Raw genomic sequence first — 25,629 nt, forward strand, 5'->3', positions numbered from 1 at the left:
TGTCTTGCCCACTTTGCTAGTTTCCACATCTTCTCAGGATTCTGGGTAATGGATCCAACTGTTGACCTCCACTCCAGCATCTTGTCCCTCTTGATCTGGGCCTTCTTGTCTCTGGTTGCCTGGTTGTATCTGTCCCATGCTTCCTGGGAGTGACTCTGGGTAAGGGCTCTCCTGGCCTGCCTGGCTGCCTTGACCTTCTCTGAGCATTCCTTTGTCCAGAATGGCTTCTAGTACAGTGACTGTTTCTTTTCTCTGGTGTGGGCTGCTGCAGTTTCCTACGGACAATATATATACGTTCTAGAGTAATTAAGATTATACTATAAAGGCGTTATCTCGTTATATATTACGGCTAGTAATAACTATAGCTAATACGGTTACTTCTAAGTGCTTATTAAGTATATTAAAGCTAATCTATATATAGCTCTATAACCGCCTTTCTATAGACCGGGTAAGTAAGCTAATATATATCTACTTTAATAGCCGTATCCTTTAGAAGTCGGGTAATCTACGGAAGAGAAAGAAGAGGGCTATAGAGCTTAAGGATCTCGGTAAAGAGAACTCTAAATAAGATATATAACGTATATTACTTAAGTAGTAGTAATATAAGGATGCTAAAGACAATATAGAAGAATATATAACTAAGATAGGTATTATATAGAGTAATATTAATATATAAAGTAGTACCGTAGCTTAGCCGGAGTCTTAAAGGCTCTAGAAGTCGTTTTATTTACCTTAGTATATAATATAATATATCTATAAGTTACTAAGAATATAAATGAATAAATAAATACATTTATAATATCTATCTAGCTCCTAAAAGGTCTACGAGGCCGGGGGCTATTAAGGAAGAGAGAGGGGAAACCGATCGTACGGGAAAAAACCCCTCTTTAGGTATTAGTAAGTTCTCTCTATTGCTTATCGGTCAATCTGTCGTACTAGAAGCGGTAAGTACTAGGTAGTTAGCCGCCCCGGAGTACTAATCTGCCTAGTACCTAGGAACGAGTATTAGTAGCTAGCCGACTATCGAGTAGACGACAGGTCGACTATTAGTAGAGGCGGGTCGCCTATTAAGTAGGAGACAGGTCGACCGTCGAGCGGAGATAGCCGTCGAGTAGACGACGAGTCGACCCTTCCGGGCTCCTTTACTCTATTAGTGCTCCTATCGCTATTCCTCCTATACTTAGGGTCGCTATAGGCTACGGTCTACCCGCCTACGTAGTCGTCGGTACCGCCGGAGTTCTACTACGTCTATAGGTAGGGCGCCTTCGAAGGCTTCCTAGAGCTCTTCCTCCTAGGCTATCTCCCCTATTCTTACTACTATCTTACCCGCTATCTAGAACTACTATAGTAGGCCGGTCCGTATTACTATTTGTACCGCTACTCGTATCCTACGCGCTATACCTATTATATATTAGAAGTCTATAGCTCTAGTCTCGAGGCGTATTACCTACCGGGCTTCTATAAAGCGTAGGTAGAATAGTACGACGTGTTTCGGCGTCTAGACACGACTATATTCGTATAGGCTACTATCTACTCCCGGTACCTTTCGGCGATATAGATAGTCCTTAAACCTAATATATTCTGAGCGGAGTAGTATCGCGACTATTACCTATAGGCGGGTAAGGGCTCGGAAGAGTATTACCCTATCTCGGCTAATAGGTCCTATCTTCGCCGCTACCTCGTCTTCTTATCGGTATACTCGTCGCCGTAGTAGTTGCCCGTTCGGGTACTGTTCGCCTTTCTCCTAGCGCTCGTTCTAGATTCTCTATATATATCTACGGACCGCGTTCGCTATAGCCTTCCGTTCTTCGCGTCCCTATCCCGCTCCTATTACTAGTATACTACTAGCTAGGGCCTATACTCGGAACTTTACTATCGGGGTTTATTACGTATCTAGCTACCGCTAGGCCTATAATCCTATCTTCTTTTTAGGCGCTATAGATCGAAGGCGTGTCGTAATCGCCTAGTACGCCGCGCGGATATCGCTCCCTACCTTACTATTTGCCGTCTAGAGCGTATAGCCTATAGCGAGCTATTAGAGGTAGAGGTCTAGTAGCGCGATCTACGTGTCCGCTTCTAGGACCTACGTCGGTATAGTACGGTATACCCCGGTCGCCCTACGTAAACATTCGTTCTATACGTTTTGAATCTACTTTATCTAGCCAGTCGCGTAGGATAGATACTAGACTAGTGCCCTAAAGGTGATCGCCGGTCGAACGATAGAGCTATATAGCTAGCGTACCTTTACGAAGGCTACGCCCTATATAGAGGCCGCGAGGCGTATAACTAAGGCTTTGTTCTAGTCTCCCCGCTACCGGAGCTACTTTAGGTAGGCGTATTACCGGAGTTACGTATCTACTTAGAATCCTAGGACCCGGATAGATAGCTATAGAGTAATCTAGCTTACGCCGGTCCCGGCCTCGATCGTAGCTTAGAGGTTGTGCTTCTTCGGGGTCCTCGTAAGGTAGATTATCTAGTACTTCTTAGGTACGAAGACTACCCCGTATCGCGCTACCTATTCGTTATATACCTCGAGCGCCGCTTCGAGTTAGCGGTAGTTAGTCTCGGTTAAGTCGCTATATATTAGGATGTTCGTATCGTCGACAAAGCCTATATAGGAGTTAGTACCGCCGGCGCTTCCCCTAAGTAGCGGGAGGAGCGTAGAGGCGAAGAAAAGGAAGAGGATCGGAGAGAGCGATAAGCCCTACGGGATCCCCGTTTCTATAGGCCGTATTTAAGGTTCACGCCACTCCCCTAGGACGAGCTACGTAGACCGGTTACTAAGGAAGGACTTGACGAACGCGACGAGCTAGCTAGGTAGACCTTTCGCCCGGAGGCTATAGAGTAGTCGGGCGTAGGAAACTTTGTCGAACGCCCCCGAGATATCGAGGGATAGTAGGGTAGCGACCTGTTGTCGGCGTGTTACCTAGATTATATAAACCTGTTCCGTAACGAGTTCTAGGGCGGTCGTCGTAGACCGCCCTAGTCGGGCTCCTATCTACTCGGCTGGGAGGAGCTAGTGCTCCTCGGCTAGCTTAGAGATACGATCGGCCACGATGCGCTCTAGCGCCTTACCGATCGTGCTAAGTAGGGCTATCGGGCGGTAGGCCTTCCTAACGTCGTATCTGGCCTTACCCTCCTTACGGAGGACGACTGTGCTCGAGCACCGGAAGGGGGTCGGTACGTATAACTGCTAGAGGCATGCCGTGAACAGCCCCGCGAGGTACGGGGCGAGCGTCTGGCGGCAGTACTTGAGGAATCGGTTGGGGATCTTGTCTGGTCCTAGGGCCTTGTCTGGTGGCGCCGCTTTTAGCACTGTTAGTACCTCCGCCACCGTTACTTCTTGGCTGGTCTCGAGCTCCGTTGGGTATACGAAGCCTTCGATATCGTCGAGTCGGGCAGTGACCGGAGGAGGGAAGAACGATACTAGTTATAGTCTATCTTGCTATTAAAGACGCTATTATATAGGTCACTCACCGCAACGGGTCTATCTCGGAGAGATATTGCGTGCGAGGACCCATTATCGCAGCGATAATGCGCGCGAATATCGATTATCGCATAACTCGCATTCTCGCAAGGCAAAACCCTGGGTGTATCCCTTTGCACCTTCTCTCGGTGCTAAAGTCTTGAGGTACCCTGTCCAAAGTTTCAGCGTCGACAGGGCTTGAGCAGGGCCCATTTCGCAGCGCTGATAGTGACAAGGGCATTGCACGGACTCGAATGAGCTTGAACTTACACCTCGAAGAGGTGTAGTGAGGCCGAACTCAGAAGCTGAGTTTTGTCCACTAAATATCAACAAAGGGATGAGAAGACACGGCAGGTAACATCTCCAGGTGTCATTTCGGATTCTCAGCATTTCGGTAGCGCGCGGGTATATCCTCTCACGACAAGGATGCGCTGGCTGACAAAACGGCGTACTTTTCGACACGCTTCCGAGATGCTGAGAATCCGAAATGACCCCTGGAGATGTTAGGCAACCTGATAGTCGAGTAGTTTTGCTTATTGCATGGACCGTGCTCGGGCTGCGAAATGGATCACAGTTTGCCGAAGCTACACCGAGCCTCGATCAAGGACGGAGCGGTGTTTGTTGGTGTAGAAAGGCGCACAGTCTTGCTGCTATGCGGTCCCCTGGCGAGTGGACTGCAGTCTGGGACGAAGAGAACTGGTGGTGGTAGCTTGATATGAAAGCGTGCAACTTCGTTGCTCATTTTGCAGCCATGCGCTTTTTGCTGCCGGATTTTCGATCCATGCCTCCGAAACCTACGCTCAGATAGATAGTTAGCTTGTAAAGTAGAACGGCGCATTGGCACGTCAGCCTGTCGTGACATGCTCGAAGCATGGCGCGCGTGCTTCGTACATACGGTAACATACCTCTTCTCCGATTTCCTTTCACATCTCTCCCCTCCTCGATCGCCAGCATAGCCTCTCTCTTCTTATCACCAACCACATTCAGCGCTTCCTTGATCACGCGACTCTCGACATTGATCTTCTCTTCGGCATAAGCAACCATTTCACGCCCAACACGCTCTTCTATGGCTTTGACCAGCTCCACATCTCTCTGCCCCACGAGCGATATGGAAGTACCCTTACGTCCCGCGCGAGCGGTACGACCGACACGGTGGATGTAGTCGTCGGGTTTTCGGGGTAGGTCGTAGTTGATGACCAGTCCCACGTCGGGGATGTCAAGACCACGCGACGCTACGTCTGTTGCGACTAGTATTCTGTGAATGCGGTTAGTTGAGTGTCGCAAACGAGCGCCAGTGCCATAGCAGATGTTACGCCGGTAGAGAGCAGCGCGTCGTGCACAGGGCCTCTCGAGCTGCGCAATATGCTCTCAGCCACGCTCTGGTTGATGCCACCACGTACCTTGCCGCCTTGGCTCGAAACCGCGCCAAATTGTTGACTCGATCTGTATGCTGCAACCCTGAATGCAGCGCCGTAACACGATGCTCAAGCAATCTGAGCATATACTCCAGCAAATTCGCCGTTTCCGTACGATTGCAGAAAATTATCGCCGTTTTCCCCACATTCGCTGGCGTGGAGAGCAGTATATGCAGGTACTTCTCCTTGTGAAGCACATTTACCAGCTGATACGTCTGCGTTAGCGTGTCCGGTATTGCTAGACTGTCGATGTCCACCTCGCATATGAAGACTGGCTGTTGTTCTTTGGCACGGGGCAGTTCTTTGAGCGCACGGACCTCGGGTGTCACGGTGGCGGTGAAGAGGCATGTTTGTCGTTCTGAGCCTGCGAGGGGTTAGCCTAGTCTCGAAGCCACATCAGTGGCTTAGAAAGAGGGCAGAGGGTCGAGAGAGCGTGTCGTGCATAGCTTGCTCCCAAAAAGACTCAATCGTCTGAGGCACTGATGACTTACCCGGCGGTAGATAATCCAAGCACGTCTCCACATCATCAATCATGCTCCCTTTCGTGCCACTAGCAAGCAATCGATCCGCCTCATCCAGCACCACAAATTTCACTTTCTTCAAGCCTTTGATCGTGTCCTCCCCAGAATTAGTAACATGATCCGCCAACCTCCCCGGCGTCGCAATAACAACGTGCGGCCGATTACTGAGCGCAATAGCCTGTTGCCTCATGTCCGCTCCACCCGTGACCAGCACACATTTGATGCCCTGACTGCCTCCAATGGCTTGGAACTGCTCATATATCTGGAGAGCCAGCTCGCGGGTGGGTGTGAGGATGAGTGCGAATATGCCAGAAGGTTGCCGCGCCCAGGTCTGGAGAATGGGGAGTCCGAATGCGATGGTCTTTCCTGATCCGGTGCGAGAGCCGCCGATGCAGTCGCGACCGGCTAAGATTTGGGGTACTGTGGCTTTTTGAATGCGAGTTGGGTATTTTATGGACATGTGAGAGAGGGCGGAGACGAGCCATTTGTCGGTACCTAGAGAGGTGAAAGTCGCGGTGTCGTCTTGATCAATCACGTCTTGGATTGAGGTGGGCAGGCTCTCCAGATCCGTGGTGGTCGGTGGTAAGTCAGATTGAGGAGCGGGCTGCACAGCACGCTTCTTTATGCGTGAGATGGCGGGTGAAGTCGAAGGGAGAGCTTCTCGTGGCGGCGCCGTTTGCTCTTCTGCTTCTGATGCCGAGCTGGAAAGCGCATCTTGAGATAATCTTCTACGCTTCGCAGGCCTCTCCATCTTGAACCAGTGGGCTGAGGTGATGTGAAGTGTGAAGTGTCTCAGGACCATGTTGATGTTGAAGTCGAGAAATCTCGAAGCGCCACTCCCTCGTCCGATTTGCCCTGCAGCGGACTCAGCCCCGACAAAGAATTTCCACCCAGACCAGATCATCGGTACTTCTTCATCTTCTGTGCTCGCAACACTCCTCTCTACATATCAACATGGCCCGCACTGCTGGAGAGCCTGCTGCGAAGCGCACAAAGCTCGATTTTGACAGCGACAGCGACAGCGACAGCGATAGTGGCGTCAAGCTCGAGAGCAACTTCAAGATCAACGAGGACTATGCGAAGCGCTTCGAGCACAACAAGAAGCGCGAGGAGAAGCATAGATTAGAGGAGAAGTATGGAATCACAGGTCTGGGCAAGCGAAAGGGCCGTGATGAGGAGGAGGACAGCGAGGAAGATAGCGAAGATGACGAGAGCGAGGACGACGATGCAGCACTAGCGACCGAGCATGTTGACCAGGAGATCTTTGCGACACTGGACGCGATCAAGAAGAAGGATCCACGAGTTTATGATGCCAACGTGAAGTTCTACAGCGAGTTCGACCCACAAACTGCGACAGCCGGCGCCGCGAAGAAGGACAAGCCCATGTCGCTGCACGATTACCAGCGAGAACGACTGTTAAGCGGACATACTGGCGGCGAGGATGAACAAGAGCATGTGCCAACATTCCAGGAAGAGCAAGATCAGCTCCAGCGACAAGTCATTGGTGAAATGCACAACGCAGCAGATGCTGAAGGCGACGACGAGGGCGATGACTTTATGGTGGCCAAGAAGACGGCGATACATGATGACATGCCAGGCCTACCCAAGGAGAAGAAGCAAAAGAAGAAGAAGATCACAGACGAGGACATCAAGACCGCAGACAAGGACCCCGAGACATATCTCTCCAACTTCATGCTTGCACGAGCTTGGCTACCAGGAGATGGTGCACGATTCGACCCTCTCGAGTCAGACGACAGCGAGGACGACAATCGTGCTGACGAGTTTGAGACTGCCTATAACATGCGATTTGAGGATCCAAAGACTGCCAACGAGAAGCTACAATCCTTTGCTCGTGACGTGGGCAAGTACGGCGTGCGACGAGAAGAGAAGAATGCGCGCGCTCGAGCAAGAGAACGAGAACGTGAGATACGTGAGGCAGAGAAGCGGGAAAGAGATGAAGATAAGGCCAGACTCAGGAAGTTGAAGATCGAGGAAGCAGAGGAGAAGGTGAAGCGGATCAAGGAGGCTGCAGGACTGCGAGGGAAAGCGCTTGATCTCGACGAGTGGCGAGATGTCATTGATGGAGACTTTGACGACAGCAAGTGGGATGAAGTGTTGAAGAAGCGGTTTGGAGATGATTACTACAATGAAGATGATGCCGCAAGCTCAGCGGACGAAGGCGGCGAAAGCACGAAACGCAAGCCAAAGAAGCCGAAGTGGGACGATGATATCGACATTGACGATCTCGTCCCCGACTTCGACAAGACCGCCAAACCAGCAGTCGCTCTTTCCGATCTCGAGGATGACGATGCGGAAGGTGGCGCGCCCTTGCCTGCCGCAGCCGAAGACTCGGACGACGAAGAAGCCACATCAAGCAAAAAGAAGAAAATCAAAACAGACCGCGAAAAGGAAAAATCAGACGCCAAACGCGCCGCCCGCATCGAAAAGAAGAAAATCGAAGACCTCGTCGACTCCAACCTCACCGTCCAAGACCCTACCCTCACCTCCGGCGCTCCCGCGGCAGGCTTCCGATACCGCGAAACTTCACCAACAAACTTCGGTCTCACAGCTCGCGACATCTTGTTCGCGGACGACAGTCAGCTGAACCAGTGGGCTGGTATTAAGAAACTCCATGCGTTCAGAGATGGGGACCGAAAGAAGAAGGACAAGAAGAAGCTGAGCAAGAAGGCGAGGCTGAAGCAGTGGAGGAAGGAGACGTTTGGGAAGGCGGATGAGCCTACGGGTGGATTTGAGACGATTTTGGGAGGCGCGGGTGGGCTTAGTGGTGCTAATGCTGTTGAGGTTGAGGGTGGGGTTGGGGAGGGGAATGGTAATATTACAGAGGGGGCGAGGAAGAGGAAGAGGAAGGGGAAGAAGGCGAAGGGGGCTGAGGCATAGATTGACGTAGCAGCACGAGACGATGGTTACACATTCGACAATCGCTTACAGTTTCCCCACATATCGACGACCGCCACCAGCCTGGCATCATCAGGCATTATGTGTCTAGGTCGGCCTTTTAGTCACAGCAGCCGGCATCGCTAACTTCGCTACTGCTGGCGTGCGTCTGCCAGTGCCAAGCTGCGGTGTAGCATCAATCCATGCAGCTGATACGCGCGACCGCTGAAGCGAGCGCGGCGAGCCAGGCGGAGGCGGGCTTTTGATCTTGTGTCACCGACAGCGCTTCTACACAGCACGCGCTGTCGTGAAGACACGATATGGCACAAGAAGTCGCTGGCATATTGGCAGCTGAGGTGCTTTCTCTGCCATTCCGCGAGGCGAAAATTCGACTCAGCAAAGCAATCGCCTCTAAGGGTGTCGATCGGATCAGCCGCAAGTCCTTGTACAAATACCAGCCTCTTCCAGACCAAGAGCATATTCGATTGCTATGGCTGTCCAAAGATGACAACGGCGAGCTCTGTTTTGAGCTCGACGCGGTCAATTTAGGGAATGCGCCATTGTACGAGGCGGTTTCGTATACCTGGGGCATCCCATCTCGAACAGCTTTTGTGTCCCACCGCTACTCTGGCAGACGTTTGAACATCACACAGAATTGCTATGATGTGTTGCAGAACCTTTGTGAGAGGGCGCCGCGGGTGCTTTGGATCGACGCTATGTGTATCAACCAAGATGATCTCAACGAGCGTGGACAGCAGGTCGCCATCATGGCTCGCATCTTCCAAGGCGCCTTACGAACCATCGCGTACGTTGGCCCTAGCGACGACGACTTTACTCACGTCCAAAGAGCTTGCGCAGAATTCGGCAACGGGACGGGCGTGTTTGGACCACTTATGCGACATGTTCTCCACCAGGTTCAGGATCACGGCGCTCGATCTCGAGAGTACCTCAGCCTTCTCAGGACGGATGACGACATCCAGGCTCACGTCGGATGCTCTTTATTTCTTGGAGAGGATTATCGCTTGATTGCCCGAGGAATCCTTGCCCGGCGAACTCTTTATTGGCAACTTGCAAGGCTCCAATATCGTGGACCCTTGGTCCAACTTGCACGAAAGGTAGAGCATTGTTTGCGGTTTCTTGTCATTGAGACCAATGCCATCTACACTACTGCTTATACCTTTTGGGGTCGCAGTGTGCGCTATGACGACCGATCTATGCGCATTGCCGCACTCAAGGTTGAGAATGCAACGAAGGCGCTAAAAGATTGCCTGTGGGCGCTCGATGAAGAAGCACTCATGTTACGGCATATCAGGACCTGCCTGGTCCTACCAGACAAGGGCTTGGTGTTTGCAGCTCCAAAATATACAGCAGTGGATGGTGGCGCTGCTGTGGAGATCGAGACCAGTGCTCTTCCCGACTATCGTTCGGCAATCGAGCATAGTGAAGTCGGCACGAGAACCACGGTAGTATCCTATAGTGAGCGTAGACCTACACCTACAGCACCAACACATTCCCGAGATACGGCGGTGGCACTGTTGTCCAGCGCAGCCCTCGACGGAGGACAGAACCACGTCCGCGTCGCCAGGCTCACATCATGTGTGTTGCATCTTTCCGGCGTGTGGAAGGATCGGCTAGAAGTTCCTTTCGGGGGCTTGACATCATACGAGTCGGCTGAAAAAGCAGCTTTGCATCGTATCAACACAACGTGTGATCAGTGGCGCATGGTTTTTGTCGCGATGTCGGCACTTGGTGCGGCGTTTGGAACACTGTTCAATCGTCCGTGGTTCTCCAGGACGTGGATACTCCAAGAGGTGCTTTTGTCACCGCGCGTTGTTGTTCAAGCGGGCAGGGACTCTTTCCCATTCGCGGACCTGAGATTGATCATCGCAATCGACCCAAGGCTCGCTAGTGACATGCTTAGTAACCCGGGCAACGTTGTCCTATCCGATTATCTACCTTCCCTCGGACTTCCGAAGTTGTTCAAGATTGTGGCAGAACAGTGAAATTCAACATTGTACCATGACTTTTGGGTAAGCGATCGGGAACGAATGGAGGGATTGTCACGATCAATAAGGCACCTGAGGTTCTGGCAACTGTACGATACGTTGTACAATACACATGAGCTACAGTGTCGAGATCCAAGAGACAAGCTTTTCGCCATCCTGTCATTGTTTGGAGAGCAAGTCCCATCATTGCTGCAGGCTGACTACCGTCAGTCAACACGAGACACTTACATGAACATCAGTCAGTATCTCGCCCAGCATGGAACAAGCGAGGCACTATCTGCCGCCATCGGCACGAGCGAGCAGAATGATCTGGAAATACCCACATGGGTCATCGACTGGCGCAACCCACCCGAACGCCGGCATCTTCTGAACGGGTCGTCTCAGTCCAAGGAGTGGCACGCTGGCTTTGTGCATCACCATCGTCAGACTATCTGTACATCTGACGTGCCTGGAACTCTCACGTTACGCGGTAAGCGTACACATATCATTATGGCTCTGAGCGCCCCTGATCACGCCGACCCATTGCCACGATCCAAAGATCATCGGCGCCATCGCAAAAAAGTGGTTCTGAGCGATGGGCACGCAGCGTTGACACCATACGCGGCGCAGCAGTATGACATCGTCGCTGTCTTCCTTGGGTTCGAAGTGCCTTTTGTTCTCCGTCATCGACCTCCGCCCGATCAAGGCTGGCTTTTGGTCGGAGAATGTTATGTTGAGCACATCATGGAAGCACAAGCCGTGGACGATGTAGACTGGGATACAATCACTTCCAAGGAGCCCGTGATGCCGTTAGAGGACTTCCACCTATATTGAAGCATGATCTGTAAGATCACAGCACTGGCGAAGTCTTCGTCCTCTTCAGGCCGGAGCGAGGCAAGAGATGGCCTGGACGCTTCAAGACGCTGTGCAACGCCTGCCGGCGGGTCGAACGAACATATGCTCTTTCTCCGCACATTAACCACCAGTTTGCTAGACATTACGGAGCCAAGTCCCATATCGCACAGGTCTCCCATTACTGTGGACTCGTATACAACCCATGATCCGCCATGGCATTCCGCCTGGCACAACATGATTTGCCACAGCATCTAATAATCATCCCCACCACCATTACCATTACACCTCGCCAAACACTCATCCACAGCCAAAACCAAATTCGCCAGAATACTACTCCTAAACTCCTCAATATTCGTCCCATCAATACTCTGAACCTCCCCCAACGTGATATTCACAATATTCTCATCGTGAAAGAGGAAATTCTGCGCAATCTGGCTCGTCCCTGGGTCCGCGCTATTGAACGAACTAATAAAGCTGGCGGGCTCGCAGTTATCGTTGAACTGGTAATGGATGGATCCGATGGGGAAGACGGTTCCCTGGAATGGGCCTAAGGTGGCGGAGACTCGGGTGGTTTGGCGGCCTTGAGCGCTGCTGGCGAGGAAGCCGTTCTCGAGCATGAAGCCGGTTTGCACGCTGCCTTGGACTACGGTGACGAATTCGGAGCCGCGCGGGTGCGTGTGAGGGCTATTCAAGCCGCAGGGGTTGAGGAAGAAGGTGGCTACGGCGAGGTTTTCGTTGACGAGGATGCTAGAAATTAATGTCAAATTCTGCTTCCTTTCGCGAGTCGGACGAGTGTGAAATGGGATATACTTACGGGAAAGTAGCCCCATCAGCCTGAACATTACGCCCTCCCGTCCCAGCTACAGCGGCACGAGCACCAAAGTCGAAGACAACACGTTTCCGCAGAGCATCGCCCTCCAGGAGCTGCTGGCCGGCGCCATCGACTGTGAGGAGAGCATTGAAAGCGCGGACGTTCGAGATTTCTGCCTTGACTTCTTGGGCCAGAGCAACACGTGAAACTGATGCTGCAGCGGCGGCTGAGGAAGCTGGAGGTGTTGCGGTTGCTGGCGCGGTGATGTTTGGCACAATGAAAGTGCTGCTTGGTGAAGATCCCTGTGGAACTGCGGCTACGCTGGATGCAGCGCAAAGGCTTGCGAGAAGGTTTTTGGATAGAGTGGGAGCCATCTTCTAATCGTGTCTTTGATTGGCGAGCGAGGTGAGGTCAAAAGTCTTGGCGTTGGATGTAGCAGGCGAAGCGCGAAAGCTGCCAGCGAAGCGCCCTTCTACTCCTTGTTATACAAGCTCGTTGCACCACGTTTCGTTGCATGACACGGTCTGTCTGTGCCAGCATGTCACCATCTCCTCTGCGCCCGCCACACAGTACGATCGCCCAGCGGATCAACAAAGCCTCAACCTAAAGCTGCAACCTCCTCAAGCAACGTGTTCGCCGCCAACTTGCCCAAGTTGTTCGAGGCCAGTGGTGAGTCTCCCGTCAGAATGTATCGGTCCCGATGCACTGCACCTGTGATGTCCTTGTTCAGAGGCTTGACACCCAACTTTCGAAGTTGCTCACCCACCAGCCACTCCATCTTGCCCGGGATGTACCCAATGTCGATGTTGGCGCCGGTGTCGAGCGAGTCTGGGAAGACATCGATCTCGTAACCATCGTAGATGAACTTTTCACCCTCCGGCTTGCCGACATTTGCCGCCAGCAAGCAGACCGGTCCATGGCACAGGGTGATCAGGTAGCGCTTGTTAGCGTCTGCCCAGCGAAGGATGTTGCCAACGGTCAAAGACTTAGGAATGTCGTTCAAAGCCCCATGACCACCTGGGACGAAAACGCCAACGTAAGGAGTCTCCTTGCTGAAGCCTTTGCCCCACACCTCCTGGAGGTTGAGCGGGTTGCGGATCTTGGGCCTGTACTTCTCGTAGATGGCCTTGACAGCTTCATCTTCCTTTGGGAAGGCCCACATCTCGAACTTCACGGAGTTACCTGAGATGGTGGCGATGTCGATATCGAAGCCGGCGGCGTCGAGGTGAATCATAGGAAGCAGCATCTCGACCGGGTGGTTGCCAGTGGAAAAGAATTTGCCATCGGCCATTTTCAGGTATCGCTCTTGACAGGCGATCAGGAGAATCTTCCATTTCTTGCCTTGGTATGCATTTGGGTAATTCGCGCCGTCGAAGTCGGTCTTTGGTGCGACGTATTGGGTGAGTGAGAACGGTGATGGGAAGTAGGCGTCGTCTTCGGCAGCGTCCGGCGCTGGCTTGCGGTCCTCTATAGCAGACATTTTCGTTATTGTGTTCTGCTGATATTGGGGTGGTATGTGACTGGGAAGCATGGAAGAGCATATGCTTCTCCCGTGCCTTGTTTATAACTTGGATTCGGTCTCACATGAAAGAGCTTGCACACCCGGGACCCCCACCAACGAACAAACTTTGAAAGCTGTAGCTGTTTCCTGAAGAAAGGCACAGTGCAGATCTTTTCCTCAGTCTTCGAAAAGCCGAATTATCTCCAGAACACCGTACGGACACGACGACCAAAACTACGACTGGCGCATACAAGAGCTGAGTCGATAGTGTATGCCGACAGCATGACATGCGATCACACGAGAGTTGCCCGTAGTATATGACCTTTGCACCTTCGCTAGACCTTGGCTCGTGCAAGGAGACCGTGCGCTGCGCAAGTGATTGCTACCCTAGAGTCGAGAATGAGACTGCTATCACATCAGCAAAACACCAGATAGACGGATGATAGCACAAGTTGCCCGCGAGCTCTACTCGTATCTCTACCTTCGTCTCCCACAGGCTCCCAGACGTATGGACAGTCAGCAGAAAGCTCTCTACTGGTAGTCTTTGCCGAGCCACATTTCTTGCGGAAAGATGTTGATGTGATACTTCGGGCTGACAACCGAAGAGTCTTGGTCTTGTGGCGCTGCAGGAGATGGATCACTTGCATCGAGAGTGGCCTTTGAAGCCAGAAGTAGACTTGAAGTACAAGCTGACATGGCTGCTAACAGCGACCGGCCGTGGTCCTGTATGCTCTTGCGCGGGGTCCAGGACCTTCACAGGGGACAGGCTTACAGGCATGTGCCCGAAGTGCGCAGAGCGTTATATCATTATCATAGAGATGGGGGAGATGGAGGAGATGGAGGAGGTGTTGCATCGTTGTTGACAAACATTGGAGTGTTGATATTGCTGTCACGCTACTGTCGCGTGATGTCCGGTCTTTCCTGCTCAATCTTCTCCACACGCGGAAGGGACCGGAAGGTGGGAGCGCCGTCGAGCCCCGCAACATTGAAGCTTGTGAACGCCTCGGGTGACGTGCAAGCGCGTGTGTGAAGATGAAGAGCTCGGGTAGGTGAGGCACAAGCTTGCCATGTACGTGCATGTAGCCGTGGCAGTGCAGCACGGCAGAGAGGTACTGTAGGGAGCTTGCTGGTTGGCAAACATTCACTTCGACACTTCTCTTTCACGTCCACTTGAACGATCTGAGAACCACCCCAGACACCTGTGCTGGCAGACAACCACCCATTGACCAGACCACACGACAGTCCATAGCAACCATGTCCTCCGACTCTCTCGCCGTGTTCCGTAAAGGCTTGGGACCTGATCTCGATGCCCTAGCAGAGAAGCATATGCAGCATGAGTACGTTAGCTTCACGACGACCCCTCTCCAACCATTGCAAACGCTGACCCTCCCCCTCCTTCCAGCCTGACCCAATCCGACCGCGACGCCCTCAAGTCCGCAGCCAGCACCGTCTCCCTCCACACCGGCGTCGGCTCCCTCATAGGCCTGACTCTCGCATCCCTCCTAGCCTTCCGCCTCCGATCAGCCCGAAGACGCATGTTCACAACTTTCCGCGCCGCCGAGAAGCCACAGGCTGTGCGATTTGCAGATGGACGGGAAGAGACACTGCCGGACTTGACGGCTGTGGTGAAGCCGAGTCGGTTGGGAGACTTTGCGACGTATACGCTGCTTGGAGCTGGTGGGGTCTTCTTTGGGGGAGAGACGGGGTTGTTGACTGGAGGACTAAGAGGTAAGTCGAACCGGGAGCTCAATGAGGGCATGGATGGCAGTAGTAGATGGGTGAGAGAGACAGAGCTGACCAGGCCTCTTCACAGCGCGACAGCAGATCGCACAAGACCGGGAAAGCGGACAGCGGATACAGAACGCGTTCAAGAAATTTCAGGCCGATGCTTTGCGGGAACAGGCAGCTCAGATCGAGGGAAGCATCACGAAAGAGGGCAGCTGGGGTATCTAGGAGAAAGAGCTTGCGCACGCAGACTACTAGTAGATATCGAAACACCTTTCCCAGATCGCCCTAGCATATCGCAACTTTTGCAGATGAAGCTTGAACAGCAGGTACCCGATGCCAATGCCCACGAGTCCACGACGCTCCTCCCGCCGTACCGAAGGCCATACTATCTTGACTCGCGTGTGGTTAGCTTCGGCCGAGTTGACCTCGAATGAACCGCAGACACACTATCGTTCGCAACCTTACGGTGGGTCTGCAGCCCAGCAATAGCAAGCGTTTCGGTCAAAGCACACCAACGACAGGCTTAGGCTGGCGTGGGAAAGTGCTACCTCCAAGATACACGCCTCTGGGACCATTACATCATGCTGTTTCGAGTCTGTGTGTGGCGCAATGGTCTCTTGGATCGAGGCAGCAGCAAGACATCAAGGTATCCACTGCTACATGTGTCGAGGGACTGGAAAGACGTCAGCGCCAGGATCACTTCGCAGGTGCATGGCGTCTTGGTGGTCTTCTTCAATACCTGCTGACAACGTCGCGCATGGACATATCGGATACAGCACGGGCGGGTATGCCCGTGCGCTACACTTGAACGTCAGTAGAAGCAACACAGCCTGAGGACATGACGCGGCGGCACCAAGTGCATCGAGACTTCACAAACAATCACTCTGAGTCATCATGATCCTGCTGACATAGCGAGAGTAGTAACAAGTGCACAGCCTGCACCACCCCGCAGAAGAGGACCTTTACAGGACATCTTCTCGAAGCCCTCATGACGACGAGGCCATCTTTGCAGTACCAAGAACTGTGCGGTGCTCTAACGGCCAAGTGAATCCTGCGGAGAAACGTTTGCACTTCAATGCGAACCATCTCACGATCACATCTGGAAAGCGAGGGACAACAAGAGATGATATATGAAGAAAGACATCGCGAAGATGATGAAGTATAACAACCTGCGCATCGTCGATCGAACGTTGCAGCGCAATCGTCATATTACACCAAAGACATCTCGCTGAGCGACTTGCATCCCAAGGCTTGGCATCACCAACTCCGAAGGCATCAAACTACCGCAGACTACGACACAGCATCCTAGATGCGCTGCAACACCATCAACAATACTCGCCAGGCTACACCCACCACAATGTCGTCCCCAACCGCCCCAAAGAAGTCGTCGACGTGCGCAAGTGGAAGACCATCAACCAGCCCCTCAAGCTCCCTCTCCAAACCCTCCTCCAACACCTCCCAGAAAGACGCCTTCAGTTCATGGCTCAACATCCAAAACGGCAAAATAGTCCCCAAATCACAATTGCAACCGCCCCCGGACCCGAAACTTAGCACCTCCTTCGACGACGACTCAGACCTCTCCGACGACGAGGAATTCTTCGAGACCGATGGATGCGGCAAGGTCAAGCCGCATAGTCAGATGGAGGCGGCTGTGAGCTCGTTTATTCAGAAACGGAAGGCGAGGAGCGAGTGTGAGGGGGTGAAGGAGGGAGAGGAGTGCCAGGGTTGGTGGCGACGGAGGAAGGAGGAGAAGGCTTGGCAGAGGGAGAGGATGGGAAAGGGGGATGGGTATGTTTATTGATTTGAAGGTGTGGAGATGAGTGTGGAGGTGGTGGATGGGGCTGTGGGAGGGGGTTGGGGTGTACGTTTTTCGATCGCACCTCACCAGCTCAGGTCACTTTGTCGCCCTGGGCAGTGGAAGTGGACATCTTGATTTATTGTCACATGCAGAGACTTGGTACAGCTTGCAATTACGCCGTTGAGACAATGCTGGTTGTCGAGAGAGGTGAGAAGTTGGTGGATTATATACCTTGTCCTTATGCACGGCAGACAGCATGATTCTAGCTTCTGTACGCGACATATGAACCGTCTCTGACCTTCCTGTTGGTCAGGGCCAAGGGGCACATCTTGGAAAAAATTGTGATAGGGTAGGAGAAGACGCCAGGTCTGTGATGATGCTCATCTTCATTTTCAGTAGTGAAACATATATACAGCCATATCTCATAAGTCATAGCGTCCTATGATGTGAGAGCTGATTAGCAGCCATCTCTACTCCTCTGTCCTTTTGCTCATAAGGCTTTATGTCATAGAAATGCATCTTGAGCCATTGCAAGGAGGATATCTCCTCCGCATAAAAGAAGATCGCATGGAGGATATCATCGCTGAAGAAAGCAGGAAAGAAAGCCAGATAAGCCATGTGTTGTGCTGTTGTTCCATATCCGATAGATCGGTAGATGTTGGGTATCGTGATGTGATCGAAGGAGATCGTGTTTCGTATCGTGTTGCCGTTGTGTTCAGACCTTGCTAGTCATTGAGGCTCGGCTTCCCTTGCTCTGGAGCTTCTGATTGTGGCGAGACATGTATTTGCAGCCAGCTGCTACGCCCATTCCGAAGCCAACTATCAGGGCGATGCCCATGACTGCTGAGATGCTGGTGGACTTGGGATGGTTCTTGAAGAGCAGAGGGAAGTGGGTGATGATGTTGTTGAGAAAGACTTGTGTCGATTTGTTGAGTCGAAGGGCGAGGGAGAGGACTAGATAGAATCGTGAGTCTGCAGCCGTGATCTAGAGACCTCTAGACGACTTACCCCAGATGCTAATGAGAGACATCACGCCGGCTCCCCATTTTGGCAGGCCGCACAGCCAAAGGAAGACGAAGACTCCACTAAGAAAGAGCAGCATGTACCATTCAGCCAGGAAGCCGAAGGACGGAATGACCGCTGTGATGTTGCCGAGGATGGCAGTAATGCTCTCAACGATGGTCTTGAGTGTTCCCATTTTCTCCAGTGTTGCCTCGACAGACTCAAGAGCCGCTTCCGATTTCGACTGGAGGTCGTCCATGCGCTCCAGGGTGTCGCGTTGCTTGTTGACCAGGACGTCGCTTCCTTCGTCCAGACTCTGGACGTTGGTCATAACGGAGTTGAGTCGGAAGTCGATCGAGTCGATCTCAGCGGCCAGCGTACTAGTCAGGCCATTGGCTGTCTCGACACTACGAGTCACCTGGCCCACCGCGGTACTGAGCATGTCGAGCTCTTGTTGCATCTGATACTTGCGCTGGGCCTGAGCTACTTCAGCCTCGGTCCGCCATCTCGCAAAGTCCTCGTTCCACGAGTCGCTGTTAGCTCGCATGGTTTCGAAGCGGGCCAGTGCAAGTTCTGTCTCTTCGGCATGTTCGTTGACGTGTTTCGCGGTGTTGATGACTGTCTGCAAGAGACCCTCGAGATCAGAGCCCATGGTGGTCATGTTCTGCTGTAGCTTGTCCCACGACTCTTTGACGGCTTGTTTGAGGACCTCGTTGTCTTCGTGCATCTGGCTGTGGAACTCCTTCACGTTGACGGTGATTTCGTGGAATTGCTGTCGCATTGTGTTCGCCTGCTCACCGTGGTAGTCCATGGCATGGTTGAGGTTCTTGTTTGCTTCTAGCAGAAGCTCCAGGAACTTGATCTGCTCATCCTTGTCGTGCTGACTTCTCATGGCACTGCACATGATGTGTGCGTTGCTCTTGACCGCGTTGAAGCTCGTCCATGAGTTAGAGCCCTGGTCATAGAGGTCACTCAGGCATTGGTTGACGTATCGCTGGGGCTCCTTAGTTGCCGGGCTGGCAAGGAGTGGGCCGCACGACTTCGGCATGCTCTGTTTGGCATCGCCGAGCTCACACTCTGTCATCCGAATGGCGAAATGCTTTTGGTGTAGCTCCAGCACTTCGTCAGTGGCTGCCGTCGATCCTCGCCCGTCGTAGGTGCTACACGCATGAACGAGATTCTTTGCTGCTAGACGCTTACACGTCGGCTCCTTCTCGATGTTGGCAAGGATGCCTTGGACTTGCGCGAGTGAGTCCGCGAGGGTGATGTTGACTTCCGTAGACGCCGCCACCGGAGCTCGACTGATGGCATGCTCCACGCCATGGTGGCTGCCTGGGCTATTGAGGCGCCATGCTGATGTTGAATGAATACCATGCTCCGTTGCCACGCCGGCCAGAAGGGATGTTAGTGACTTACCTTGAGTGAGATCGACGCCTGCCAAGAGGCAAGCTGTCGTCGCAAGCCGACCGACGGTACTCTGAGACCACATCATGATGTTGTCGTCGTGTGCGGTGATCTGGAAGCAGGCCTCACGGTGTCATGAAAGTGTTGTAGTTGTGGTGATATCGCGTGCGCTGTTGAAGCCCGCGCGAGGGTGGTACCACCTCGCGGTAGTGCACGAGTCCACGGTGGTGGTATGGTGAGCTGTGTTGGTCGGTAGTCGCCTTATGTGAGTCGCGGAAGAAGACTGGAAGAAAGACAGAAGGCGGTGATGGTGAGAAGCATTGAGAGTGGAGCTGCTGTAGGCACGTGGCGCGTTTGTACACGCGTAAAATTTTCGTCGGTTTGCACTCACCTACAGTGTTGGTCGAGAAGGGTCGCATTCATATGCGCGTCTTGGTATTGATGTTGGACGCGACCTTCACTTTGATCAATCGACGAGGAAGGAGCTGAGGGACATCACCGGAAAAACTTCGGTCCGGCAGTCGCTTTGAACTTCGAGATGGCGAACAGGAGATTCCACCCACCATCGACCACAGCGACGATGGACGCCTCACGGCAATGTATGCGCTCATCGAGAGCTCTAGCGAAGACGTTCAGTACACCCACATGTCGCGAAGTCACGCTCCCGGCATTCCTGGTGCCAGCATTCGCGCAAGGACAGCAAACATCCCGATTCTCGACATCCTCCCAATGCCAGTCAAAGATAGGCATCAAGGCTCTCGCCTTCCCACCAGAAGTGAAGTTCACCGTCACAGCACCCCCGCCGCAACGAAGCAATGCGCGTGCCAGCAGAACGCAGGAGCAGACTAGGGTCGATATTGAAGGGCCATTGGGGAGGATGAGCATGACTATACCGCCATACATGTCTATTACGGTCAATGAGAATGGGACACGGCAATTGCACATACGGGATAAAGAGGATAAGAAGCAGAAGGCTATGTGGGGTGTGTAGCCTCAGGCATTGAGAGACGAGGATCATTTCACTAACGCTTCACCTACAGGCACAACACGTGCATACCTCCAAAACCACATTCTCGGTGTCTCAGAAGGGCACGCCGCCATCCTACGACTTGTCGGTGTCGGTTACCGAGCATCGATTGAGGAGAAAGAGGAAGCAATTGTTGGCTCAAAGACGGTCAAGCGGGAGTTTCCGGGCCAGAAGCTTGTGTCTCTAAAGGTGGGATACTCACATCCGATCGAGCTATTGGTGCCTGAGGGTTTGAAAGCGAGCACGCCTCAGCCGACGAGAATACTGTTGGAGGGCGTGGAGAAAGAGGTGGTCAAGCAGTTCGCGGCAGAGATCAGAGCATGGAGAGTGCCGGAGCCGTACAAGGGCAAGGGTATCTTTGTTAATGATGAGACGATTAGATTGAAGGCGAAGAAGATCAAGTAGAGGATTTGGAAGACTGTGTTGATAGTGTAAAAATGGATAATGTCTCTTGCAGCCTGGTCTCAGCATGACCGTAAGACAGTGTCGCAAACTGGCTAGCCTCTTGCTTGATCCGACGTTGGAGTCGTGTAGCACAACCACACCGCGTCTCCGCAGCTTGCAGCTCGGTGTCACCGAGGCAGCTGAACGTACTACACCAAACCGCCCAAATCACGCCATAGCCAAACTAAGAGAACAAAAGCCGACAGCGTCGTCAATTGGTTGGTCTTCGATGCCCAAGTTCCGGCGCAAGATGGATCTATGAACGTTCTGTACGAGAATGTTCGTCGGAGGATCACCAGCGTAGCTAGACACCGAAGGATGGGATCTACCGACAACGGCAATTTGGGCATCTTTCCTGAGTCTGCGCAGGCGGGATGCCTCATTGCTGCTTTTCAAGGTGGAGATGGGCTGTGTGTCATCAGTCCAGCATCTGAGGGCGATGGTCAATATAGGTTCATGGGACAGTGCTATGTCGACGGAGTGAATGGATGGCAAAGCACTGGAGCTCATGACGAAGAACAAGATGGCTATGAGCACTATCGTTCTGGTATGATATCTGAGCAGCTAAAGTGCTTGCAAAACAACTATCAAGACCATCTGTCAGGATTCCGCTCTGGCTTCAGAGAAAGTTCAGACCAATGATGCCGCCTCAGATCCCATGTTGCTCTATGTGACGAAGCCACGGATCGGCAGTCAGAGCAACAGCAGTCGAGTCCAGGCTACCGGTCGTCTAGCCAAACCACTCGGCATCGCGACAAGTCTTCTCATCCTTCTTCTGATCGAAAGCAGGAATGAACGCATCAACATCGCCACCATTCTTAGCAACAGCGGCCTCAACACGCTTCTTATACTCCGCCTTCCACGCTATCTCGCCGTGGACCGCAAAATGCTTTCCGAGCTGCTGGATGGAGTCCCACTTCGGTTGCTGCAAATCATGTTAGTCTTCGAACCACCCTGCTGACAAGACAGTAAACTCACCGTCTTCTCCAACTTCATGATCCAGTCCTCCGTGAACTTGAGCGTCCTGTTGTGCTTGTAATAACTGCTCACTGCACGTCTCCTCATCTCACACCTCAAGTCGACGAACCACTGTCGATGCCACTCAATGTACCACCAGCGGAACGCCCACGGGCTTGACTTCGTCACCTTGCCCATCTCCTGCTTGAAGCCCGTACACGACTCCGCATCGGGGATGTACATAGCATACGTCGTCTCCTCTCGTACCTCGATGGCGATCTCTCCGGTGAAATGCTCCAGCCACGTGCCAAGACGTGTCCCATGACCCTCGCTGCCAGGGATGGTGAGCAGGGGCGCCTCGAGGCCTTGGCCGGGACCCTTGAGGTAGAGTGCCACCGCAACATTACGCCCACAGTCGAAACAGTTGTGGTGTACTGGGTCGGGGCACATGTAGCACCCGCGCTCTGCACAGGCATGCTTGCAGCGCGGATTTGGGTGGCAGAGGCTCAATGCGACGTTGTGCAACGACACCGCCTCGTATTGCGGGGCGAAGATTCCGGTGGCGTGGACTTTGACGGTGCGGGCTTCGTAGTGGGTGACGATGTCGTCGATGAGAGTGGCTCGGACGGTGTCGTAGTGGCGGGCGGCTTTGAGGTAGCAGCGTTGGGACTCGTTGGCTATGAAACGGGAGGTGAGGCGGATGGCCAAGCCCGCTGGGACCCGCTCGGCGAGAGCTGCGTGCTTTGGAGTGGTTGGGTCGCTGGTAAAGGCCAGGTCGTAGATCATCTTGCGAAGCTCTGGAGGAATGGTCATGAATGATGGTGCCATTGTTGGTGAGTTGGGTAGGTGTGTAAGTCGGTGTGCTGTGATGTGATATGAAGTGTTTGAGAACGTCCTGCACTGGTATGTGTGGGATGCTGGGTGCTGCAAGAGTCTGGGTGTCTTGCGTACGGGCGGAAGAGTTGCTGTGCTGTGATGTGATCTGGTGAAGAAAGTCCTGCGCTGTTGGATGTGATGTCTTGAGTACTGCCGGAGCCCCAAAGTCTTGTGATTCAGTAAGGAAGCGACCGGCGGTTGAGTGTGTAACGTGGTATCTGTTGAAGCTGCTTGTGAGGAAGTGAAGTGGTTCAGAAGATGCTGAAGCGAAGTTGGTCTGATAAGAGATGAGTTTGAGTTGAGTTGAGGAAAAAGAAAAATCTTTATGCCTGGACCTGGTGGCTGGCACAATAGCGCACCACAATAGCATGCTCATGAGCTAGCCCAGCCACTTTGCGAGTTTTCTGTATTGTTATGTGGTGAGGACAATAAGAAGCTTGGGCCATGTGACCGCTGGAAAATGTACTGTAGATGGCTGGGGCTTGGCGCAAGTTTGCGCGTTGCTGACCTTTCCCTGTGCCAGAAACGACAGCACGTGCTGGACGCTGCGCAAAGACCGCTGACAGGTTCTCGTGGCCCAATGAACAGCCCATGGATCATCGCAAGATTGCGAAAGGTATGCAGCGGTGGCAAAGAGTTGCGGCGGCCCGCTGTGTTCGATGACACCAAGTGAAGTACCGTGATCGCCGCTGCGCACCAGTATCTAAGAGCAGGGAGTTTCCTCTATCGATGGTGCAGCAAATCCGTCGACGTTTTCTCATGATCCGTTCGTCTGCGCATTCTTGTAATAAGGTCTCGGCACACTGTCATAGTACGGCACCACAATCACCTGTGATTCTCAGTCAGCAATCGGACGAACCCTTCACGGACACCTTGACCGTAGCCGCAGCACTCACATTCGGATCCGTCGTCGCTCCCACCATGCTCAACGTAGCCGGCGTCGTCGGCTTCACGCTCACAATCATATTGATCAACGCCGGCGTCTTTTGCGCAAGCTCACGCACCGTCAACTCGATCTCTTCGTAAGCGGTGATCTTCTTGCCTTCGCATCCGAAGCCTTGCGCCACCACTTCATACTTACACCCCTCACTCATCTTAACACAAGGTCTCACGTCCGTGACACCTTCATAGATCAGATCTTGCCCATTGACGCTCATGCCCCAGACATAGTTATTCGCTACCACGGTCAAGATCTTGAGGCCGAACCTTGCCATCGTGTCCAGTTCTTGAATGTGAAAGCCTGCACTGCCGTCGCCGTGGATGTTGACGATCAGCCGTGAAGGATCCGCGATTGCAGCTCCCAAGCTGTAGCCCCATCCGTTACCTAGGAAGCCCAGATAGCCAGGTGGTGTGAGTATGTGTTTAGCGTTGGCTTGCTCTGCGGTCATGGCAGCCCATTGGCCTGCTTCGCCGCCGTCGAGCATGATGATGGAGTCTGGCGGGAGGGACTTCATAAGCGTGGACATTGCGTGATACGGGTGGAGGTGACCGTCAGGTTGAGTCTTCGGGTCTTGTTCGTAGGGAAGGGAAGAAGTGGTGAGGCTGCGGCATTTCTTGATCCACTCATCGTTGCGAGGGAATGGGGCGTTGGTGGCTTTGGTCAGGAATGCTTCGCAGAACACCTTGGCGTCAGCTATGATGCCGATATTGATAGGATGTGTCTTGCCGATTTCTGCTCCATCTAGATCGACCTGGGCGAGTGTTGCGGTCTTTGGGATAATGGCGCCACCTCTTCCACCGAGTAAGAAGCCAGTCCGGCCTGCCAGGAGAAGGACGAAATCTGCTTGCTCTTTGCCGGCCATTGCCGCGAGACCAGACGCTGGTCCACCTCGAAGCTCATGGTCGTTGGGTATGGGTGGGCTGAACTTGTTCGAGTAGAACACAGGTGTGTTTGTAGTCTCCACCAGCTTCAACAATGCCTCGTCCGTTCCTCTTGCGCCTGTGCCTGTGATGACGACCGGCCTCTTTGCTCCCTTCCAGGCTTCTACCAGGCAGTCCAGCGTTGCAGGGTTCGGCGCGGGCGGATCGACTGGAGGGACGTCTACAGCGCCATACGCGATTCGATCGAATTGAGGCGGGGAGAATAAGACGTCGATCGGAAAGTCGATCAGCACTGGGCCTTTGATGCCAGTATTTGCAGCTCTGAGCGCATACGCAACGATTCTCGGGATCTCCTCCACATTCGTGACTCGGTGTGCAAACTTGGTGATCGGCTTCGCGACTACAACCTGATTGTGGAAACCTTGAAGGGCATTCGTTTCGGCGTCTTGGAGAGGCGGGCTGGAGGTGACGCAGAAGATGGGTGAGCGGTCGGCGAAGGCGGTAGCAAGTCCTGGGAGGCCATTGCAGTATCTGAGAGGATCGTTAAGCCATCGCCACCTCCAATCCTGCTCCTCTTACCCGCTATTCGCCGTGACGAAGCAGACGCCAGTCTTGCCCGAGATCTTCGCGTATCCTTCTGCTGCTTGAACGGCTGTGGCCTCGTGCCTGGTGTCAACGAGTTTGATGCCACAATCGTGCGCGCCTAGTAGAAAGGCATCAAGATATCCACCATGCAGACCAAAGGCCACTTCCACGCCAAGATTCTTGAGCGATTGAGCTACGAGGTCTCCTCCGTTCAGCTCTCTGTTCTTCGGCTGCTGGATCTGGAATGGTGCCATGTTCTTTCCACGTTATGTATAGGTGCGGTATGCGGAAACAGTAATGAGATGTTCGGAGAATGGCCTACTCTTCATGCCTACGCTGTGTGTTCTCGTGCTCGGTTGTTGATGGCAAGGTTGTGTTATTCCCGAGGGCGCAGTAATGCCCCTCATGCCAGGCGGGGTCGTCTTACAGCACGTCTTCGAGCGTTGAGTGGGCTTGCGTGAGGCGTCCAGCGGTATTCGTATGGACTGGCCAAGACTGTAAGCGTGGCAAGGTGGGCCTGTCGCTGTCTGATGTCGAG

The 25,629-nt window shown here is 53.1% G+C and overlaps 12 protein-coding genes across 12 annotated transcripts; 6 read left to right on the plus strand and 6 right to left on the minus strand.

The window, feature by feature from the left end:
- Positions 1-4,204: 4,204 nt before the first annotated feature.
- Positions 4,205-6,153, minus strand: CLAFUR5_01964 (ATP-dependent RNA helicase dbp8; the record flags this gene model as incomplete). Its single annotated transcript, XM_047901112.1, has 4 exons — positions 4,205-4,260; positions 4,372-4,721; positions 4,867-5,245; positions 5,373-6,153. 4 exons carry the CDS (start codon positions 6,151-6,153, stop codon positions 4,205-4,207), a joined length of 1,566 nt encoding a protein of 521 aa, XP_047756743.1.
- Positions 6,154-6,356: 203 nt separating this feature from the next.
- On the plus strand, positions 6,357-8,300 carry CLAFUR5_01965 (uncharacterized protein; the record flags this gene model as incomplete). Its single annotated transcript, XM_047901113.1, has 1 exon — positions 6,357-8,300. The coding sequence occupies one exon, from the start codon at positions 6,357-6,359 to the stop codon at positions 8,298-8,300; it is 1,944 nt and encodes a 647-aa protein (XP_047756744.1).
- Positions 8,301-8,617: 317 nt separating this feature from the next.
- CLAFUR5_01966 (Heterokaryon incompatibility protein 6, OR allele) lies at positions 8,618-10,300 on the plus strand (the record flags this gene model as incomplete). The annotated part of the gene is made up of 1 exon (XM_047901114.1): positions 8,618-10,300. One exon carries the CDS (start codon positions 8,618-8,620, stop codon positions 10,298-10,300), a length of 1,683 nt encoding a protein of 560 aa, XP_047756741.1.
- A 231-nt stretch (positions 10,301-10,531) lies between these two features.
- CLAFUR5_01967 (uncharacterized protein) lies at positions 10,532-11,116 on the plus strand (the record flags this gene model as incomplete). The annotated part of the gene is made up of 1 exon (XM_047901115.1): positions 10,532-11,116. One exon carries the CDS (start codon positions 10,532-10,534, stop codon positions 11,114-11,116), a length of 585 nt encoding a protein of 194 aa, XP_047756742.1.
- A 272-nt stretch (positions 11,117-11,388) lies between these two features.
- CLAFUR5_01968 (Spherulin-1A) lies at positions 11,389-12,322 on the minus strand (the record flags this gene model as incomplete). Its single annotated transcript, XM_047901116.1, has 2 exons — positions 11,389-11,884; positions 11,952-12,322. The coding sequence occupies 2 exons, from the start codon at positions 12,320-12,322 to the stop codon at positions 11,389-11,391; spliced, it is 867 nt and encodes a 288-aa protein (XP_047756749.1).
- A 224-nt stretch (positions 12,323-12,546) lies between these two features.
- CLAFUR5_20135 (Protein/nucleic acid deglycase) lies at positions 12,547-13,428 on the minus strand (the record flags this gene model as incomplete). Its single annotated transcript, XM_059462972.1, has 1 exon — positions 12,547-13,428. The coding sequence occupies one exon, from the start codon at positions 13,426-13,428 to the stop codon at positions 12,547-12,549; it is 882 nt and encodes a 293-aa protein (XP_059318876.1).
- Positions 13,429-14,703: 1,275 nt separating this feature from the next.
- On the plus strand, positions 14,704-15,402 carry CLAFUR5_01969 (uncharacterized protein; the record flags this gene model as incomplete). The annotated part of the gene is made up of 3 exons (XM_047901117.1): positions 14,704-14,786; positions 14,852-15,177; positions 15,263-15,402. 3 exons carry the CDS (start codon positions 14,704-14,706, stop codon positions 15,400-15,402), a joined length of 549 nt encoding a protein of 182 aa, XP_047756750.1.
- A 1,132-nt stretch (positions 15,403-16,534) lies between these two features.
- Positions 16,535-16,978, plus strand: CLAFUR5_01970 (uncharacterized protein; the record flags this gene model as incomplete). The annotated part of the gene is made up of 1 exon (XM_047901118.1): positions 16,535-16,978. One exon carries the CDS (start codon positions 16,535-16,537, stop codon positions 16,976-16,978), a length of 444 nt encoding a protein of 147 aa, XP_047755542.1.
- Positions 16,979-17,690: 712 nt separating this feature from the next.
- Positions 17,691-19,469, minus strand: CLAFUR5_01971 (uncharacterized protein; the record flags this gene model as incomplete). Its single annotated transcript, XM_047901119.1, has 3 exons — positions 17,691-17,929; positions 17,984-19,330; positions 19,394-19,469. 3 exons carry the CDS (start codon positions 19,467-19,469, stop codon positions 17,691-17,693), a joined length of 1,662 nt encoding a protein of 553 aa, XP_047755541.1.
- Positions 19,470-19,919: 450 nt separating this feature from the next.
- On the plus strand, positions 19,920-20,813 carry CLAFUR5_01972 (54S ribosomal protein L6, mitochondrial; the record flags this gene model as incomplete). The annotated part of the gene is made up of 2 exons (XM_047901120.1): positions 19,920-20,364; positions 20,422-20,813. The coding sequence occupies 2 exons, from the start codon at positions 19,920-19,922 to the stop codon at positions 20,811-20,813; spliced, it is 837 nt and encodes a 278-aa protein (XP_047755544.1).
- A 769-nt stretch (positions 20,814-21,582) lies between these two features.
- On the minus strand, positions 21,583-22,637 carry CLAFUR5_01973 (uncharacterized protein; the record flags this gene model as incomplete). The annotated part of the gene is made up of 2 exons (XM_047901121.1): positions 21,583-21,777; positions 21,831-22,637. 2 exons carry the CDS (start codon positions 22,635-22,637, stop codon positions 21,583-21,585), a joined length of 1,002 nt encoding a protein of 333 aa, XP_047755543.1.
- An 805-nt stretch (positions 22,638-23,442) lies between these two features.
- CLAFUR5_01974 (Benzaldehyde lyase) lies at positions 23,443-25,345 on the minus strand (the record flags this gene model as incomplete). The annotated part of the gene is made up of 3 exons (XM_047901122.1): positions 23,443-23,514; positions 23,582-25,037; positions 25,086-25,345. The coding sequence occupies 3 exons, from the start codon at positions 25,343-25,345 to the stop codon at positions 23,443-23,445; spliced, it is 1,788 nt and encodes a 595-aa protein (XP_047755538.1).
- Between the last annotated feature and the right edge of the window lie 284 nt (positions 25,346-25,629).

This window comes from Fulvia fulva, chromosome 1 (assembly GCF_020509005.1).
Source record: "Fulvia fulva chromosome 1, complete sequence".
NCBI lineage: Eukaryota > Fungi > Ascomycota > Dothideomycetes > Mycosphaerellales > Mycosphaerellaceae > Fulvia > Fulvia fulva.